The 18,873-nt window shown below is 37.6% G+C and overlaps 1 protein-coding gene across 1 annotated transcript in view; it reads left to right on the forward strand.

Annotated features, from left to right (window-relative positions):
• usp24 (ubiquitin specific peptidase 24) overlaps nt 1–16,745 on the forward strand; it is a 214,826-nt gene extending 198,081 nt beyond the window's left edge. The window contains exons 64-67 of the mRNA XM_069938902.1: nt 1,922–1,997; nt 3,273–3,359; nt 4,765–4,875; nt 7,944–16,745. Of these exons, the coding sequence (XP_069795003.1) occupies nt 1,922–1,997; nt 3,273–3,359; nt 4,765–4,875; nt 7,944–8,006 (337 nt within the window). The 3' untranslated portion in view covers nt 8,007–16,745. The remainder of the gene's footprint in view (nt 1–1,921; nt 1,998–3,272; nt 3,360–4,764; nt 4,876–7,943) is intronic.
• The last annotated feature ends 2,128 nt before the right edge of the window (nt 16,746–18,873 follow it).

Here is an 18,873-nt window from a genome sequence, read left to right on the forward strand (position 1 = left end):
AAGATTTTTTGTATACAAAATAATTTGCCCTCTCAGATAAGCCTTAAGTGTATCCCGTATCAAAAAAACTGTTATCGGTGGAAGAGAGGTTTGTATTCCAAAATACAACTCTATCTGTCTCCTAATAAAACTCATAAAAGTCTGTGCTTTTCAACAACATGGCATTAAGATACTATCTATACACACTTTCTTGTTTTTCCAATATCAAAATGGTTAAGGTTATGGCAAATAGTCTGAGAGTATTCTTGCCAAATAGTCTGTTTTTATCATTCTGCTTTTTATCTGTCCAGACATTAGAAATAAATCAATTGTTTTATGTGAGTCATGGACCCTTAAGTAGAATGAGTAGTCTCTCTCTGCGGGATTCAGCTACCTCCAGATATCAATCCGATTTAAATCCTTCATAAAAGATAACGCCACTTTTGCAGCTTTTGTTACTGTTACTGTTCTCGCTGATTTATCCAATATCGGATCCAAACAAAAATGAAAATCACCAACCAATATATTTTGTCTTTCCTCTGCCCTTTTTTAAAAAGACATCTGTCATAAAGGCTTAATTATCATAATTTGGAACTTAATATTCATAAACGTTCTATGACTTATAATCTTACTGGTACATTTTTATTAATTAAGATCACTACCCCTCTCACTTTTGAACTTGAAGACGACGATATTACTTTCCCCTCTTTTTAACTTGCCATGCTCACGTTGAGTAAGATGTGTTTCCTGCAGAAGAACTACATCCCCTTTTAGTTTTTTTAAGTGTGCCAAGACCCTTTTTCTTTTCGCCAACCTGTTTAATCCATTAAGACTAATAAACTTTAATGTTCTATCCATACCAATTCTTAAACAAATGAGCAATAAAACCTTTTTGAGTCACCATTGATGAAGGATCAGCATTGTATTTCCAAATCAAGGTGACTTGTGGAGGAACCTGTTACCTTTGATGGTAAGAGTTTGTAAATGCTGTTGGAGTAGTTGCCTGTGGAAGTAACTAATGCATTTTTCAGATGATACTTATTGCTGCCATTGATGGTGGGGGTGGGGGGGGAAATCAATTTTTAGGATAATGGGCGAGGTGCCAGGCTTCTTGATGATTGCTCGAGCTGCAATCATCCAGGCCAGGAGAGTTTACCATGATGTAGAGCAGCCATTCTCAACCTTTTATTTCAGCTATGCCCCCTCCCCCCCCCCCCCCCAAAGCTCTGCTCAAAGTTTTAAGGCCCCCTCCCTTTCCCTATAAAACAGTCTCATTTTGGTTCCTTCCATGCTTCTTTCCTACCAACTGCACAAAAAACATTTTAAAAATTGTTACTTGATATGAAAAGAAAACAACACTTCTACTTAAATGTGCTGTGGCCCAGGGGTTGGGGGGGGGGGGGGGTGGGTGGCAATAAACTCCAGTTAAGAATGGCTGATGTTCAGTGCCAACAGGTAAATCCTAGACTGCAGGATATTAGCCCAAGCTTCTCTTGCAGATAACAGTATTTCTGTGGCTGGTCCCATTTAGTGTCTGGACAATGATCACCCCAAAAATCTTAATGGTTAAGGGGATAAGTTCTCTCTCCAGAGAGATGGCCGATGCTGGGCATGCACTCAGTGACATGTTTCTAATTGTCACTGTGCCGGAATGTTGTCTAGATTTTGCATTCTGCACGTGTGGCGTTTCATTTTCTGACCATTGGAGAATCATTCCCATTATGTCAATTAACCTCAATTTTACCTTCTGCACTTGATAAAAATGTTGCCTTCATGTCAAGTGCAGTCGCTCTTACCTCTTTTGGAATTCCTTTTGAATTAGCTTTCTGCTTTAAACTTGAGTTTTTGAAAATTGCATGTGCCACCTTATTGGGTGAACCAAATTTTGTTGTTTTTTTTTAAATTCCAAAATTTAAGTGAGTGCACTTCCTCATTTTAACAGATGTTTAGCTGCAAAGGATTACTTTCGCGAACATCCCCATCACTGGAGTTGGGCAGTGCAATGGTTACAGAAGAAGGTGAGCGCTTGAATTCCCTTTTGCTGTACCATCTATCCCCTGTTCCTACCTTTTTGAAAGTCAGTACAATGAAGTGGATTGGATGAGCCACTCTGGACTGAATCTGAATGTGACAAACTCTTATTATCATTCTTAGAAGCGATTAAACAATAGAATTGCTTTGGTATTAAAACATGAGATAATGAGACTAAGGATTTTGCATAAGGGATAAAATGGTTTCATTGGAGTCAAGAAACAGTCCATTAGCAACTGATGCTGCAAATTGTATGTAACGTCCAAAACAAAAATAGTATTATAGACTATAGTATAAATCTGGGAGTGTGAGGGGCATTTTATCATGTATTTTTGGCATCTGGCATCACTGGTGTCTCCAACACCATGAGTCATTCTGGCGAAAGTATTCCCACAGTGCTGTTGGCCAAGGTGCTCCAGAATTTAGTCCAGTGACAGTGCACGACTGATGGCATATTTTGACGTCGCAATAGTGTGTGTTGGAGGGGAGCCTGCAGTGATTAGGTTCACGTCTGTCTAATGGTAAAAGAACAAATGTTTAGGAAGTACTTTATTTTAAATCGTGAAGGTGTGAAAGGGGATCCTCGGTACAGTGAAATAATTAGGAAGACAATATGTATGCATGTTGCCCTTCATTTAGACGTTATTTGTACACAAAAGATCATTTGTTCCAATTACATTGGAACTGAAATGGAAATATTATGTACAGATTCAATCTCCCAAAATAAGAAAGAATATACTTGAGATTGAGAGATTTCAACAAAGGTTTGCCAGATTGATTTCTAGGATGGCGAGCTGTAGTGTGAGATTTTTAGGAGAAAGGCCTATACTTATTGGTGAAGAAGACAATCTTATGGAACAGTATAAAATACCTATGAAACTTGATATGATAGCTGTAACAATGGGATTATTATAGCTAAAATGTCTGGCATCGGGGATCACTAGCCCAAATTGTTTATAAAACAAAGAGGTTTCTTCAGTTAGAAGGTAATCAATTTTTAAACTCTGCCACCAAGAAGGGGGTAGACCTTCAGTCAATGAGGATGTTAAAGATACATATTAATAGATTTTTGGATGTTAATATAATCAAGGATACGGAGATCATAGAGGAAATTGGTGCTGGACTCTTCAAAACTGGTCTAAAATTTTTAAAAGTTACTTTTTGAGCCTCTTGAAATATTGAAAAAAGATCTTGAAGAATTAGTTTTGAACTAGGAGACAAATGAAGTTTGTGCCCTTTTTTTCCCATTTGTTTCTACTTAGATGTCTGAGCATTATTGGGCCCCACAGAGCAACATATCAAATGAAACCTCAACAGCAAAGACATTTCAGCGCACAATTTCTGCACAGGTACGTTACCTTTCTTTGTTTTGGTGAAAATGTCAGGCAAAGAAAGAGATCTGATTAAAGTAGCTGTTATTACAATCAAAACAAGAATAAGCAGTTCTCTGATCCCACAGATTTGAATAACCATCTTTGAATTGTCCTTGACGTATTGGGTGGAGGTGGCAGGAGTAGAATATCATGAATCAAATTAGAGTTGAATTTTCCTTGGTTCTAGGTTCAATCTTTAATCCAGACACAGTGCTCAAAAGAACTTGTGCTTTCAAGTCCTTGGGATTTCTCAAAGCACATTGCTACCAATTAAGTTTTGAAGCCTTATAGGACAGTAAGAAAGCTAATTTAAGTACAGTAGTCACTTCACAGGCAAGGCGCACAATTACATGAATGACTGCTCATCATTATTAAAACAACTTGTATTGAAGATCAGAACTGCTTTTCACTTTGACGATCTTTTGCATCTACTGGAACAAGATGTTGCTACTTGTCTCAGTTCTCTCTCCAAGGATACTATCTGTTCTGCATAGAATTTCTAGCATTCTCTTTGATTTTCAGCACCCGCTATGCTCTGCATCTCATAGTTCTACCATGGTGATTTATTTTTGTTCTTTATCCTTTGTGCACTCCTCCAGGCAGATCACCAATGATTCACTTATGTTAACCCCCTTCTTTAATTAGCATTGAAAGCAATTGTGTCACCGGGACAAACTTGATCTTCACCATCACATTGTTATCCAACCCTCTCCAATTTAAAACACACTTTCTCACATTTTTCCACTTCTGATGATGGGTTAATTATTGAATTGAAGCCACAACTTTCTTTCTCTCTCAGTATATGTTGCCTGATCAGATGAGTAGATAGTGCCTTGATTTACCACATCAACCTGATGATAGGGGATTCCCTTTGACATGCACTAAAATTTCAGGTGCCCAATTGCTGGAGCAGAATTAGAATTATTTGCATCTAAACCAAGCTTTTGGCCCCTATTACTTTGATTTTCATTTAGCCCTGAGCCATCTCCTGAGCTTGCTCTCCATCTGAGGAGGATGGATGTCGGCTGAGAAATCTAAATGCAGAATAACACTTTCCCCTCTTGATTATATGAATGAAACTAGGACAGGAACTAAATCCCCTCATCCATTGTTGCTCTGCACCTTGTGGTACTGTTTTAAGGAGGAGCTGAGGGCAAAAACCTCTTTGTGGACTTGATGTGTGCAATCTGGCTGCCAATTTTTTCTAAAATTTTTAAGATATCTGTTCAACCATAAAACACTAATGGTTGTCTGGAGGTTGTGAAAGATGCAACATAAATATATCAGATTCATAGTTCGGAGAATTTTTCTTGATTGTAGAGTGGCCTAGATTTAAGTGTCGCAGGAAATTAAACCTTAGATCATATCTATTTTTTTACAGGACACGTTAGCCTATGCTACAGCCCTTTTGAATGAAAAGGAACAATCTGGGAGCAGTAATGGTTCAGAAGGCAGCCCAGCTGCAGAGAATGGAGATAGATCTCTTCGACAGGTGAGCTGAATTGGTTCGTGGTTAAATATTAAGATGAGATGAGAGTTTATGCTAATACACATTACATTTATGTACAGATGCAGTGCCATTTTGTGCTTGCTGCTGCTACACAGGAACAGAAAACATACTAAAACAAGAAGTAGAAATTAATACAATGCACCAGGATGAATAACTAATGTTGAAGGTTAGATCAATGCAATTGCAGCAGTGTTTAAAAAAAAAAAAATTGCACTATTTCAATAGTGCAGCCAGATCTTTGGTGGTCCTGGGGTAGTGTTTTGGTTAGGTATTGCAGGGAGGTTCAAGAGCCTAGTAGCAGTTGGGAATAAAAACTATCCTTGAACTTGGAGCTGCTGGACTTCAGGTTTCTGGGGATCCTTTATTTTACCTACAAAATATTATCTCTAACATGGCAAATAAATGTAATTTTACAATATGATGAATACTGATAAAACAAATACTGAAAACTGTATTCTATAACAGATGAACTTGTCCACACAATTTAATTTTAAAGCAAATTTGAATTAATGGAATGAATGAATGGTTATCAATATTTAGAGGACATCTGGATGAGTAGTGATGCATTTAAAATGGAAGCATACTCTTGTTTTAGCAATGCTGTCATAATATAAACCAGTGAATATATTATTGTTTCATTCTCCATCCAAAAGTTCATGGCACCATTGTGATGCAATGACTACACTGATACAGTCCCTCTCAGGAGATTTTACTCTAATAGAAATACAGGTTAGAGGTGACTTGTTGTTGGCTTTTATGAATATTCTGTGGAGCTACCTGCAACAAGTTCCAAAACTAAATAAACTCCCTTAATTATTCCTTCTGGTAGACCCTAATCATTCCTTCCTGTAGAATCTAATCATTATATAAGAAAGTCTACTTGGAGTGCAAAATTTATTGCCAGGATCTTCTAAGATCATTTGCAAGAGAGGTTAATCTTGGGCCAAGCCCTTACTCAATACCATTAATCTGTATTTTTGTTTCATTTGCTGTAGGTTTTTGATGTTTGTATTTTTTTTCTTAATGGTTACAATGAACATTGGAACAAATGCAAGAAACTAATAATGTCTATATTTTTGAAAGGGGAGGGTAGCATTACTAATCAGGGATGGTGTCACAGCTTCAAAAATGGAGGACGTTGTGAGAAGATTGTCTACCAAGTCGATCTGGAATAAAGTCAGAAACTGGAATGGATACTCCAATCACTGTATTGGGAGTAGTCTTTGGGCCCTCAGATAAGTAGGCAAATTTTGCAATGAAACAAAAATAACAACGTTGTTGTTATGGGAGACTGCATTTTCCCTAATATAGACTGGCACCTCTTTACTGCAAGAGGGATGGATGGAGTAAAATTTATCAGGTATGTTCAAGAAGGATTCCTGTCACAGTATGTGGACAAGCCAACCATACTGGATCTAGTACTGGGTAATGAATCTGGTCAGATGACAGACCTCTTGGGGGAGCATTTCGGTGACAGTGACCACAACTCCCTGACCTTTAACGTAGCTATGGACAAGGATACGAATAATCAAGATGGGAACAGATGTTCTCAAGGAGAGGCATGGAAGTAATGTGGAGAATACTTTAGGACAATTGAAGAGGGGGTGGGTGGGTGGGTGGGTGAGTGGGTTCTGGATAGGTTTGTCCCACTGAGGGAAAAGTTGGAAGGATAAGGGAACCATGGTTGACAAAGAGAGGTGACACAACTAATTAGAGGAAGAAGGAAGCATGCATAAGTTTTAATGAACAAAAAAAGGAAGGGATCATGAGAATTGTATGGTAGTCAAGCAGGAAATTAAGGAAGGACTTAAGAGAGTTTGAAGAGGCATGAGAAGGCCTTGGGAAGTAGGGTTAAGGAAATCCCTAAGGTATTCTATACAGAAGGATGACTAAAGTGAAGGTAGGGGCGCTTAAGGCTAAAGAAGGCAACATGACCCTGGAGACAAAGGAAATAGCGAAGGTCCTAACTGAATACTTTGCATCAGTGCTTACCAGGGAGAGGAACCTTGGTCAACATGAGGTCGATATAGAACAAGTTTATTTGCTGGACCATATTGAGGTTAACAAAGAGGATTGATTGGATAGAGAAGTGGCAGATGAAGTTCAATTCGGATATCTGAAGTGATGAATTTTTGGAATATCGAACTTGAAGCCTAGTAGCAGTTGGGAATAAAAACTATCCTCGAACTTGGAGCTGCTGGACTTCAGGCTTCTGGGGATCCTTTATTTTACCAACAAAATGTTATCTCTAACATGGCAAATAAATGTAATTTTACAATATGATGAATACTGATAAAACAAATACTGAAAACTGTATTCTATAACAGATTAACTTGTCCACACAAAAGAGGGACTTTGGGGCTTAAATCCATCAATCTCTCAAGCTGCTCAGGTTGATAGGGTAGTTAAGTAAGCTTATGGTATACTGGCCTTCATTAGTCGGAGGCTTGAGTTCAATAGCCATTAGGTAATGTTGCATATTGTGTTCATTTCTGGTTGCCTCATTACAGGAAGGATGTGGACACATTGGAGAGGGTGCAGAAGAGATTTACCAGGATGTTCCCTGTATTAGAGAATGTGTCTTATGAGGCAATGTTAACAGAACTTGGGCTTTACTCTTTGGGGCAAAGAAGGATGAGAGGTGACTTAATAGAAGTCTGTATGATTATGAGAGGCATAGATAGGGTGGACAGGCCAGTACCTTTTTCCCGGGGTGACAGTAGCAAATAGCAGATGAGGAGGAGAGGAGAGAAAATGTTAGGAGAGAAGTCAGGGGTAAGTTTTTTTTTGCATAGAGGTGGGTGCCTGGAATGCATTGTCTGGGGTGGTGATGGATCAGGATATTTTAAAGACTCTTAGGCATATAGATGCAAAAAAAAAAATAGAGGGTTATGGGTGTGAGACAGGAACGTTTTTATTGTTGAGTATGTTTATATAGGTCAGCTGTGCTGTACTTTGTGACATATAAGCTGTGAAATCTTTATGGTATTGTGATTGTTGACCCTTGGAGGATCTGTGGCTTAAATACTTCTATTTTATTTTAAACTTAGGACTCAGAGTCACCAATGATGCTTGGTGAATCTAAAAGTGATCTTGATGACATGGATCCATAATGAAGATTGGAAATTCCTTTGGACAATGCTTGGTTTCGATTAACTTGATTAGTGCTGAATTACTGGGCACCATACCAGTTGGCTTTGGCACCAATCGATTGGGCAAAGGTGCACAGACTCCCAAGTTGCAGACACTATTCGGAAGCAAATTTTGCCAAGAATTGAAGTTCAAAACTTACTGCAAGTCTCTCTTGTTCTTTGAAGATTTTGTATGAGGATAATTTGATTGTTGCTTGTGAATATACAAAAAAAGAAAATTTTTATCTGATGCTTTCAATTGTAGCTGCAGAGGATTTGATTAAGATTTTCATACAATCTTGATTAATGGAGGGCTTGTTAATTTGTGTATAATAGTTCCCAGAGTTTGGAGTAACAAAATCCTTTGTGGTACTACATTATATAGATTTAATTTTATTTGTATAATAGAACATCCAGTAAATCTGTTCATTTTAGGTTATAATAATTGTTGTTATATTTAATAGGTTCCAGGTGCTTTTTCGAAGAGGAATTTTGATCGATAAGAATGTACTCAATATATGAGTACATCTATTTCATAACCTTGTTTAATTGCTGTCTGGAACTATTAAATATTATATTAATCCTTTAATAAAGGCAACACTCATTTTGTTTTTTAAATTCGTATGATCAGCTGCCATTTTCCAGTGAGATTCCTGTTAACAATGTATATTTTGTTTTGAGGAGTTAAAGTCTAATCTTTATGGTCATTTATATGATAGTTGGTGAGATATTAACTGATGTTTCATTATAATTACTCTCTTTATGTCACACCATAAATTTGCATTGTTTTTAAGATGGCCATAATTTGTTTTAAAAACCACATTAAGACACCTTCATAATAGAAATAGACTATGTAATGGGCAAGTGTGTAATATTTACTTAACAGTTCACCTACACCGGTAAATGTATTCATGTTGTCTTTGCAGTTTTTGGAAGTTACCAACCCAGTATGTTTTGGGAGAAGAGTGCACCTGCACAAGAGTCATTTATCAATGGGTTTAAGCAATATACATGAGAGCAAACAGTTCATTACCATGATAGAATCCTGACAAACTGGAAATAACTTATATTTGTATTTGTTCATTTTTTAATTTCAGTTTTGAGGGTCTTGATAATGTTTCGACCTTTTTATGAAACACCTGCAGGTTATTAGGAGGATGACTTACTCCCAAACTACTCTGCATTACACCGCAGAGCTGTACAGATTGAATTTCCTCTTCCTCTGTATATTTTCATGCAGCTCAGATGAGATATGCCTACACAGTAAGGGAATTGCTAACATATGCAGCCATTTAGAGATGTAGAAGATAGTTGGAGCTCTTGCACTATAATTGAGTATTACTTATTAGAAGAGATTTGTACTTAACTGTTCTCCAATAACACATTCTTACAAAAGGCTTATCATTTGTGGTTTATTGATTTAATATCTTTTTATGAATTGCCATCAGCTTTTAATGCAACTTGTGATATAATTGATATTGTACACTTGTCCATTACATTATTGAGTTTATGGTGAGACCAATTGTCAATGTTATTTGGGTTTGGAGAGATGGGGAGGGAAGGAAAAACAAATGAGTTAATTTTAATAGAACCTGAAATGTCAGCAGGAGAAAGATATTTCTTAAGATCATAACCCCAGTGGAAAAATATTGATTTATTTAAGAATAGAAGTTTAGATCTTGCTCTAAAAATTCATGAACTTGTATAGGAAGGGTCTTTGCAATTCTTTTCAGAACCAATAAGAATAATGAATACTCAGTCCCAATCATTCTGTTGGGTTATACCAAATTAAAACTGAATAGCTACTTTAAATAATAAGGCAATTCTAAATTTGTAGCTCAAATTTTTATAATAGATCATCGTGAGGTGAAAACATTCATAAAACTAACTTTCAGAAATCCCGACTCTAAAATTTGGCAGATTAAATATTTTACTGGAAATCCAATTAAATTATCACTGTCATTCATCTGAGGCCTATTTCTTGCTTAATGTATGCTCATTTCAATTACTATAAAGCTCCTTTTGTTGCATTACCAGAGTATCTGGATATTGTAACATCACTAACCATTCTCATGCCACCAAACTTTGATTTAGACCAGTGGTTCTCAACCTTTTTCTTTCCACTCACATGCCACTTTAAGTAATCCCTTTGCCATAGGTGCTCCATGATTAGTAGGGGATTGCTTAAGGTATTGTACTTAATTGACTCGTTATGTGCACGGTTTCATAACTCCAAAGGAAATGGGCCAATGACAATTTTTCTGAAGCAAAATATTTTAGTAACAATTGGATCTAGACCAGTGATTCTCAACCTTCCCTTCCCACTCACATACCACCTTAAGCATCCCTCACTAATCACAGTGCACTGATGGCATAGGGATTACTTAAAGTGGTAGGTGAGTGGAAAGAAAAAGGTTGAGAACCACCGATTTAGACTAACAGTGAGCACAAAACTACATTTAAAAACAACTGACCTTGTTTTGAGGGCAGTAATCTTTAGCCAGTTTAGGGTCATTGGGGTGATTCCTATAAATGTAGACTTGTGGGAAATTACGTTTGTGACAATAAGTTGGCCTGCTTGAGTGAATTTTGAAGGAAGTGGTTGGACTGGGGTTGTAATTTGAGCAATATTCTGTCAGAGCAACTTCATTGTGCATGTACAGTGTCTTAATTCCTTCAGAACCCATGGAAAATGAGTCCTTTTGCAAAGCATTATTTCCTGTTTAGGTTTTTGACATATTTGTAAAATGTGCTTTTTTTTTTAAAAGATATAGTTAGCTTTGTTAAAACACATGAAACCGCTTTTAATCAAAGTATTTGCTTCTATTTAAACAATTGCCTAACTTGCATTCAAATTCACTTTTAGTCTTTAATCAGAAAACAGTTAAACACCCAACCAATGTGAATCTTTGTATTGATTGGAAACATTTTAATTTAATGTGGACGTATTGTGACTTAGATTTAAGTTTAAGCTGGTAAGGGCTTTGTTTGTTTAGTGTAGTTGAAACTTGAAGTGGAAACCTGAAGATATATTTGTAGCTCTTGCTACAAAATTGCCAGTTGAATCTGCCAAAAGATCACCCTAGACCATTACAGTAAGATTAATGTAAATTACTTCTTGGGAGTCACTGGAAACCATTGAAATTGTGTGGCCTGAATTGTGAAATGAGTGAATGTGTGGTGAATGGGATGTACAAAGTTGCACTAAATGTCAGCATCCTACCACCATTTTAATTAGCCTCTATTTTGTGCCAGTTTATGAAGTACCTGGGGAAGTGAACAAGACTTTTTAACTTTTCCTTTTGTACGTAAGATTTTTTTTTGCCAAGATTAATAAATAAGCCTTTGATCTTCTGCCTTATACAGTAACAGAATACCAAGACTAATACAAATTGGGGGTAAGGCTTTCATCAGATGAAAGCCTTTCATCCTATGGATCACCAAGCCAAAGGCACGGATGGCCATAAGTGCCTTTTTGCTATTTTTGATGTATCTCAAACTGAAACTTTGGCACTAGCCCACCTGGTAGTGAGAGTGCTGGTTGGTTAGCTTCTAGCCTGGTTGTCTTGAAATTATAATGAGCAGTGGGTGTGGAGGAGCTGCACAATGGTGTTAGTTGACGATTGCCAACATCTCCTTCAATACTCCATATATGCCAATGAGCAAAAATGCTAAAAGTTGCATGCTCATCAGAGCCAAATGTTTATTTTATGGTATGGCTTCAAATTAGGACATTAGTGGGGTAGATACAAGATTTATTCCACTATAATTTGACCAGTTATTATTAACATGGGCAAGCAGAATAGTTGAATTAGTTAACTTACTGAAATTTAATTCCCACTTTTTGTGTGTTTTATCCTTGGTGCTGTCTGACATTATTAGGGTCTGGCCATGTTAGCACGGTCCACAGGTGGAGTTGAGATTCATCTGCTGTGCTTGAAACTATGCACCTTCTTTATAGTTCTTTGAAACGCAGTATGGAATTTTTATTTTCTTTATTGAATTTTGAGTGAGCTTCACAACCTGAAGCCAGTTTAAATCAGATTCTGAGCAATTCTGTAAGACATGCTGATGCAATGCCAAATTGTTTGGAGAGTTTTTCAATGATTTTATCTATTATAGAGAAGTTTTTAACCTAATTTGGAGAAGGATTTGTTCCCAGGCCCCTGGTGGATTTGTGTTAAGGCTGGGATGTTTCAACCACTTACCATATAACCGTTTACAGCATGGAAACAGGCCATGTCGGCCCTTCAAGTCCGTACCGGTTCACTAGAACAACTCCACTAGCTCCTCCGCAAACTCCTGAGGAAGTAGAGGCTTTCTTCATGATGCCATTGGTGTGTTGGTTCCAGGAAAGATTTTCTTCCCACTAATCTAATCGCAACTATGGATTTTGCATTAGTGGCTGTAGAAATGTTTTCTCTACTTCCCATTAAACTTTTTTTTTAAATTCATGCACATATGCATGGTGAGGTTACCTACTGCATATTTTAATCTTTGAAGTAGTTGCTAAGATACGAGCAAGATCGGCGGAAGTCATCGTCTTCCCTCTTGATGAAGGGATTACTATTCAATTTTAATTGTAGATGTTATGAGCTGGAGACAAAAACCAAGATTTGATGAAGGGTTCCGCCATGAATCATCGACAATTCTTTTTCTCCCACAAATGCTCCTTGACCCAATAATTTCCTCCAGTCGGTTGTTTATTGTTCCATATTCCAACATCTGCAGCCTTTGACCCTCACGTTAAATTCAACTTCACATTGCCATATACAAACCTCAGAAGTTGAATTTGAGATTGAGCCACATGTTGGAGTACCAATAGAGAAACTGCACTAAATAATGTCGTCGAACCTTGAGAAATCTAACCCTTCAGCCCATGATCTTTAGGCATTTTCATCACTGCATTTCTAACAAAAAAAATATAAAGAGTAAAGTGTGATTTGTGGCACATTTATGAACCAATTTAAATTTACATTTTTAAATTTCAGCCCATGAGCCCAGCCCCCCCAATCATACCCAATTGGCCTACAATCCCGGTACCTTTTTGAAGGTGGGGGAAAACCGGAGCCCCCAGGGTAAACCCACTAAGACACAGGGAGAATGTCCAAACTCCTTACAGACAGCGTGGAATTCGAAATCTGGTCCCAGTCACTGGCGCTGTAACAGTGTTGCGCTAACTGTGCTGCCCGATTTTCTGCAATAAATAATCAAAATAATTTTGGTAAAACTATTTGAATCAAATCAACCACCAAAAATAACTCAGCTTAAAGATAAACATCATAATTTTAGTTTTCAGCACAAAATAAATCCTTTCCTTTCCTCCAAAAGTTCAAGCCTGGGTCCAAAGAGTGACTACAATTCTTTCTTTTCTTTGGCTTGGCTTCACGGACGAAGATTTATGGAGGGGTATGTCCACATCTGCTGCAGGCTCGTGGGTGACTGACAAGTCCTATGCGGGACAGGCAGGCACGGTTTCAGCGGTTGCAAGGGAAAATTGGTGGGTTGGTGTTGGGTTTTTCCTCCTTTGCCTTTTGTCAGTGAGGTGGGCTCTGCGGTCTTCTTCAAAGGAGGTTGCTGCCCGCCAAACTGTGAGGTGCCAAGATGCACGGTTGGAGGCGATATCAGCCCACTGGTGGTGGTCAATGTGGCAGGCACCAAGAGATTTCTTTAGGCAGTCCTTGTACCTCTTCTTTGGTGCACCTCTGTCTCGGTGGCCAGTGGAGAGCTTGCCATAGAACACGATCTTGGGAAGGTGATGGTCCTCCATTCTGGAGACGTGACCCACCCAGCGCAGTTGGGTCTTCAGCAGCGTGGATTCGGTTTGTGGACTCTCCCAGCTCGAGTACTTCGATGTTGGTGATGAAGTCACTCCAATGAATGTTGAGGATGGAGCAGAGACAGCACTGATGGAATCGTTCTAGGAGCCGTAGGTGATGTCGGTAGAGGACCCATGATTCAGAGCCGAACAGGAGCATGCGTATGACAACGGTTCTGTACACGCTGATCTTTGTGTGTTTCTTCAGGTGGTTGTTTTTCCAGACTCTTTTGTGTAGTCTTCCAAAGGCGCTATTTGCCTTGGCGAGTCTGTTGTCTATCTCGTTTTCGATCCTTGCCTCAGATGAAATGGTGCAGCTGAGGTAGGTAAACTGGTTGACCGTTTTGAGTTCTGTGTGCCCGATGGAGATGTGGGGGGCTGGTAGTCATGGTGGGAAGCTGGCTGATGGAGGACCTCAGTTTTCTTCAGGCTGACTTCCAGGCCAAACATTTTGGCATTTTCCGCAAAACAGGACGTCATGCGCTGGCTCTGAATGGGCAACTAAAGCGGCATCGTCTGCAAAGAGTAGTTCACGGACAAGTTGCTCTTGTGTCTTGGTGTGAGCTTTCAGGCGCCTCAGATTGAAGAGACTGCCATCTGTGCGGGACCGGATGTAAACAGCGTCTTCATTGTTGAGGTCTTTATTGGCTTGTTTCAGCATCATGCTGAAGAAGATAGTAAAGAGGGTTGGTGCGAGGACGCAGCCTTGCTTCACGCCGTTGTCAGTGGAGAAGGGTTCGGAGAGCTCATTGCTGTATCTGACCCGACCTTGTTGACTACAATTATATAACAAGATACTGACATCTTCCTCACTTGTGGATGTTTGAGTTTAAAAGCTGAATCTCCAGTGTAAAGGATACTCGCAGATGAGGCAGAAACTAGTTGTTCTTCTGATGTATCACCCAAACAAATCAGTGCACCAAATATCCTGACCAGCGAAAGCATTATTTTAGTCCACCGTTTCAAATGCAAATGGAACACACCTCTGTTTGATTTAATGGGTTTAAAACGACAGACTTTGAATCAAATCTTGAAGTGACAAGCTAATTCTAGTTTTCAATAGAAACTTTTTTGAGAGAGGGATTTGTTCCTTTTGTGCCTTGCCAATCAAATTTCTATTATAGCTGTGTATTGCTCCTCTACTGTTAACCTGGCAATGGCTCATAGGTTTTTTAAACCTTGGTACTTGACTTGAATAGTACGGCTTTTTCATGGAGTCACCAATAAAATCACCTGTGAGTTTTAAATGATTCATAAATACCATTTCTACTCCTGACGTGTGTCCCTTGGAACCCTTGCTCCCTGCCATACTCCACAGTATCTAGCCTCCTTTCACTCAACCATTTTAAACTTTTGAATTATTAAACAATCCTGATTATTTTGTGCTGTCGTTATCAGCAAGATAATGGATGAAATAAGTAAGGAAATGAATTGAGTTGCAAAATTTTATCACTCATCTCAACATTTGAACCTGATACTATGCATCTTGTGTGAAGTAACATCTGAGAAACAGGTGGTACCCTTATGAGTGATTATGCTTTTGGATATTTTAAAGTAAATTCTTTAGTCTGATTTTGATAGAAAGTTGTAAATAGTACTGAAGCTTATGTTACACCACTTGATTTCCACTTGTAATATCTAACCTAAAAGCAACGTTCATTCACCAGTGGAGGCCTCAATGCTAATTGGAAGTTAAATATGACCTTAATTCAACATTTTAATTTATTGCAGGAAAATGGAAATTAAATCATATTTCCAAGTCTCTTTTGCATACAAGTGCATAGGGAAGGCAAATGGTGAGGTGTCTGGTGCCCAACTTAGTGCTAAAGTGATCACCCAGCACAATTTGAATGCAATCAAAAGCAGACACGGGACAAAATGTAGGATTCATGAAGGGCTATGCTAAGTGCAATAAGGTATTTTCATGTCCCACACTGATTAAATTTCAATTTAATGACCACTTAAAATACAGGTTTTGAATGTATAAGATAGCCTATAAATGCAAATTTTGTTTACAAAGTTTAAACCAATAATCATTTCATTTAAGACTGCAATAAGTATATTGCAATGTCTTGTCAGAAAAAGGACCACATTCCTTTTTAAAATTTCCAGCCATGTACAGTTTCTCGTGCCATTGATCTTCCTTGTGCTTCTATTTGCAATTTGAGAGGAAATGTATTGTAATGCAAAAAAAACCTTTCAATTTCCAACATTGAATGAAAGCAGATGTGTTCATTTAAGATATAATTCCCCATTGGTGTTAAATCTTGTTTGAAAAGATGTTTCAAATAAAACCAGGCATTGAAATGTTTGGATACATCTCAATGGATATTTGCCTTCAAAATACTCTACAGATGAATAATGAAATCTTGGTTTATGTGACAAATCCTTTTTTTAATCCTACTGTTGTATGCTCTTTCATGGCTGCTTCTCCAAAATGACCTGATTCTGTGAAAGATATGTGTGTGTGTGTGGTGTTGTGACGAATGCTTTACTCTTATCCATTCAGTTTTTTTTAAAACATAAGTGGAATATCCCTTTTAAACTCCCAAACTTAGCAGAGGAAGAGGAGAATTAATACAAATCCATTTCATGTGGTGTAGATTGCGTGATTGATCAAGATCCGACAAATTGGTAATGGTTCATAAAGAAGCTGACTTTTAAAAGGGACGTCAAGGGAGAAATGAAGTTGTTCTTTAATCGATCAAACAAAAAGTGCAACCAGTAAGTCTTTGTCCTTTATTCCTAAACACCACTGCTAAATGAACAATGGTGCATTGTCCAAGTGTGTTACAGTTAAATTCTGTATTGCCCAGGGAATGTTTCTATGCTGTAATGTTGATCTTTTTTAATATAAAAAGATACTGAAAGTAACTTAAAATAAAATGATTTTAAAAAATGCAGTCCTACTTTGTGCACTGGTTTTAACGTAAAAAAATTCAGGCAACCACCATTGGTGGCATCATAAAACAAAAAATTCTGATCGTAAAATTATGCAGGTCTAGGAACATAGTTACACTTAATAGCATTTGCCCAGTCATATGGACATCTAAAAAGGCAATTACTTAAGAAATAGTGTATAGCATGGCTAATGTGATTTATGGTGTGAAAAATAAAAAATAAAAAAAAATAAAAAAAAGCAACATAGTTAAAACAGAAAAAAAAAATAAAAAGGCAATTACTTCTTGCTTTGTGAAGTGGTGGCATCTATCAGCTCACCACCCTCACTTCTATGAGGGAATTTCGACAAGAGTAAATACAAGCAGGCTTTTTCCACTGAGGTTCTTTCAGAAAAGAACATAGGTTAAGAGTGAAACAGAGAGAACGTTTAGAAGGAATATTTGGGGGAACTTCTTCCCACAATGTGGTGGAATGAGCTGCTTCCAAAGTGGTGAATGTGGTCTCCATTTTGACTTTTGAGAAAAAAATTGGATTGGCCTGGATGCCATGGGGAATAGGCAGAAAAATAGTTCAGCACAGAATAAATGGGTCAAAGGGCCTGTTTCCATTCTGTCATGACCTCTTGACTCTTAACCCCCCCCCCCCCAAAAAAACATTAAATTGACTGCTTGCCAAACTTTTGACACTAGAAAAACCAGAAGACCTTCCAAACAAATTTGGAATACAGAAAGCACTGTCTACATTCTTTGGCTATTTGATTCCATCAAACTTCCTGGTGGCTACCAGGAAAAGACCTGGGCATTTCATTACCTTGAGGGTTTATTTAGTCATGTCATGAGCTGTAAATGGTCCACATAGTGATACCAGTTTTCACTTCCAGTTAGGTCTAATTCTGTTCCTTTGCACACCTGCTGAAACTCCCAGCCTTAAATACTCTTAATTCATTTATTCTTTCTATCATTCTACTCTCCATCAACTCGAGGCTGTCCAACACCCTGCTGTCATGCCTTGACACTGAATCCCATTGAACAATTTCAGGGTTTGAAAAGTATCAGTGTGATCTCAACTAGTCTTCTCTTGGGATGTCTTTTTCTTGGTCAAGAAATATAACTGTTCCACTATGGCTTATCGTGGCTTCACCCTCTAAGGTTGGGGAATTCCATCTCTATATGATATTCCCAGAAATTAGCTATAACCAAAATTTTGATCATCTTTCCTCATTCCGTGTGTGTGATTCAAGCATTTTTATTAAAATATTTCATGTAACGGTTTTAAGTCCTTTTTATTCCATATAGAGCAAACTGTTGAATTTGCTCCATAATGAATGGAATTTTAATTTTGCATTTTAAACTCTTGAATATGGTGTTTAGAAATTCATTTCTAGCACCAAATGAAAAGTCTACCTCTGTTCTCAGAATATTATGGCTTTGACTGTTTTGGTCTTGTTCATTGGAAAGTCCTGACATTAATCCTGTTTTCTCACTAACCTTCAATCCTTTCATACTTTCCAAATGAGCTGTTAAGTCACCTTTACAACACTGATTTTGTTTCCATGTTAAAAAGTTCTCTTTTAATACAAGTTCCTCTTGACATTAATTTTCTTCAATAGAAAATAGAATGCTTTTGACTGCAAAGAAAGTAACTTGTATTTAATGTCTTTAACATCTTCAAGCCATTGCAGCCAGCTTAGCAGGCATTTAAATATGCTGGTCTTTTTTAGCATTAGCATTGGGATAATAGATTTTGCTGTGAGATGAGGGACAAATATCAAGCTGGAACACTTGTTCATCCCTATCCTTGATCATCACTGACCTTCAAGATTGTTATGCTAGAAAAACTATCCTGTGGAAAAATAAGGTAAATTGTAAAGAAAAGGCATTCAGATAATAGATTCTTTCAATATCCAAGTTTTAAATTCTAAGGATATACTTTGAACTGGTTTAAGAGAAGCAGAAGGTTGTTTTTCTTTTACATCAGATTGTACTTTTGTGGGAATGCGAAATCACATTACTTATGTATGACATTTTTTTAAAAAAAAAACAAAATTTGTGATTAAATATAGATCAAAGATAAATGCTAACATGATAATCCTGTCCAAAATACAACATTATCACCTTGTTTTGAATCACT

Source organism: Narcine bancroftii, chromosome 5 (assembly GCF_036971445.1).
Source record: "Narcine bancroftii isolate sNarBan1 chromosome 5, sNarBan1.hap1, whole genome shotgun sequence".
Taxonomy (NCBI): domain Eukaryota; kingdom Metazoa; phylum Chordata; class Chondrichthyes; order Torpediniformes; family Narcinidae; genus Narcine; species Narcine bancroftii.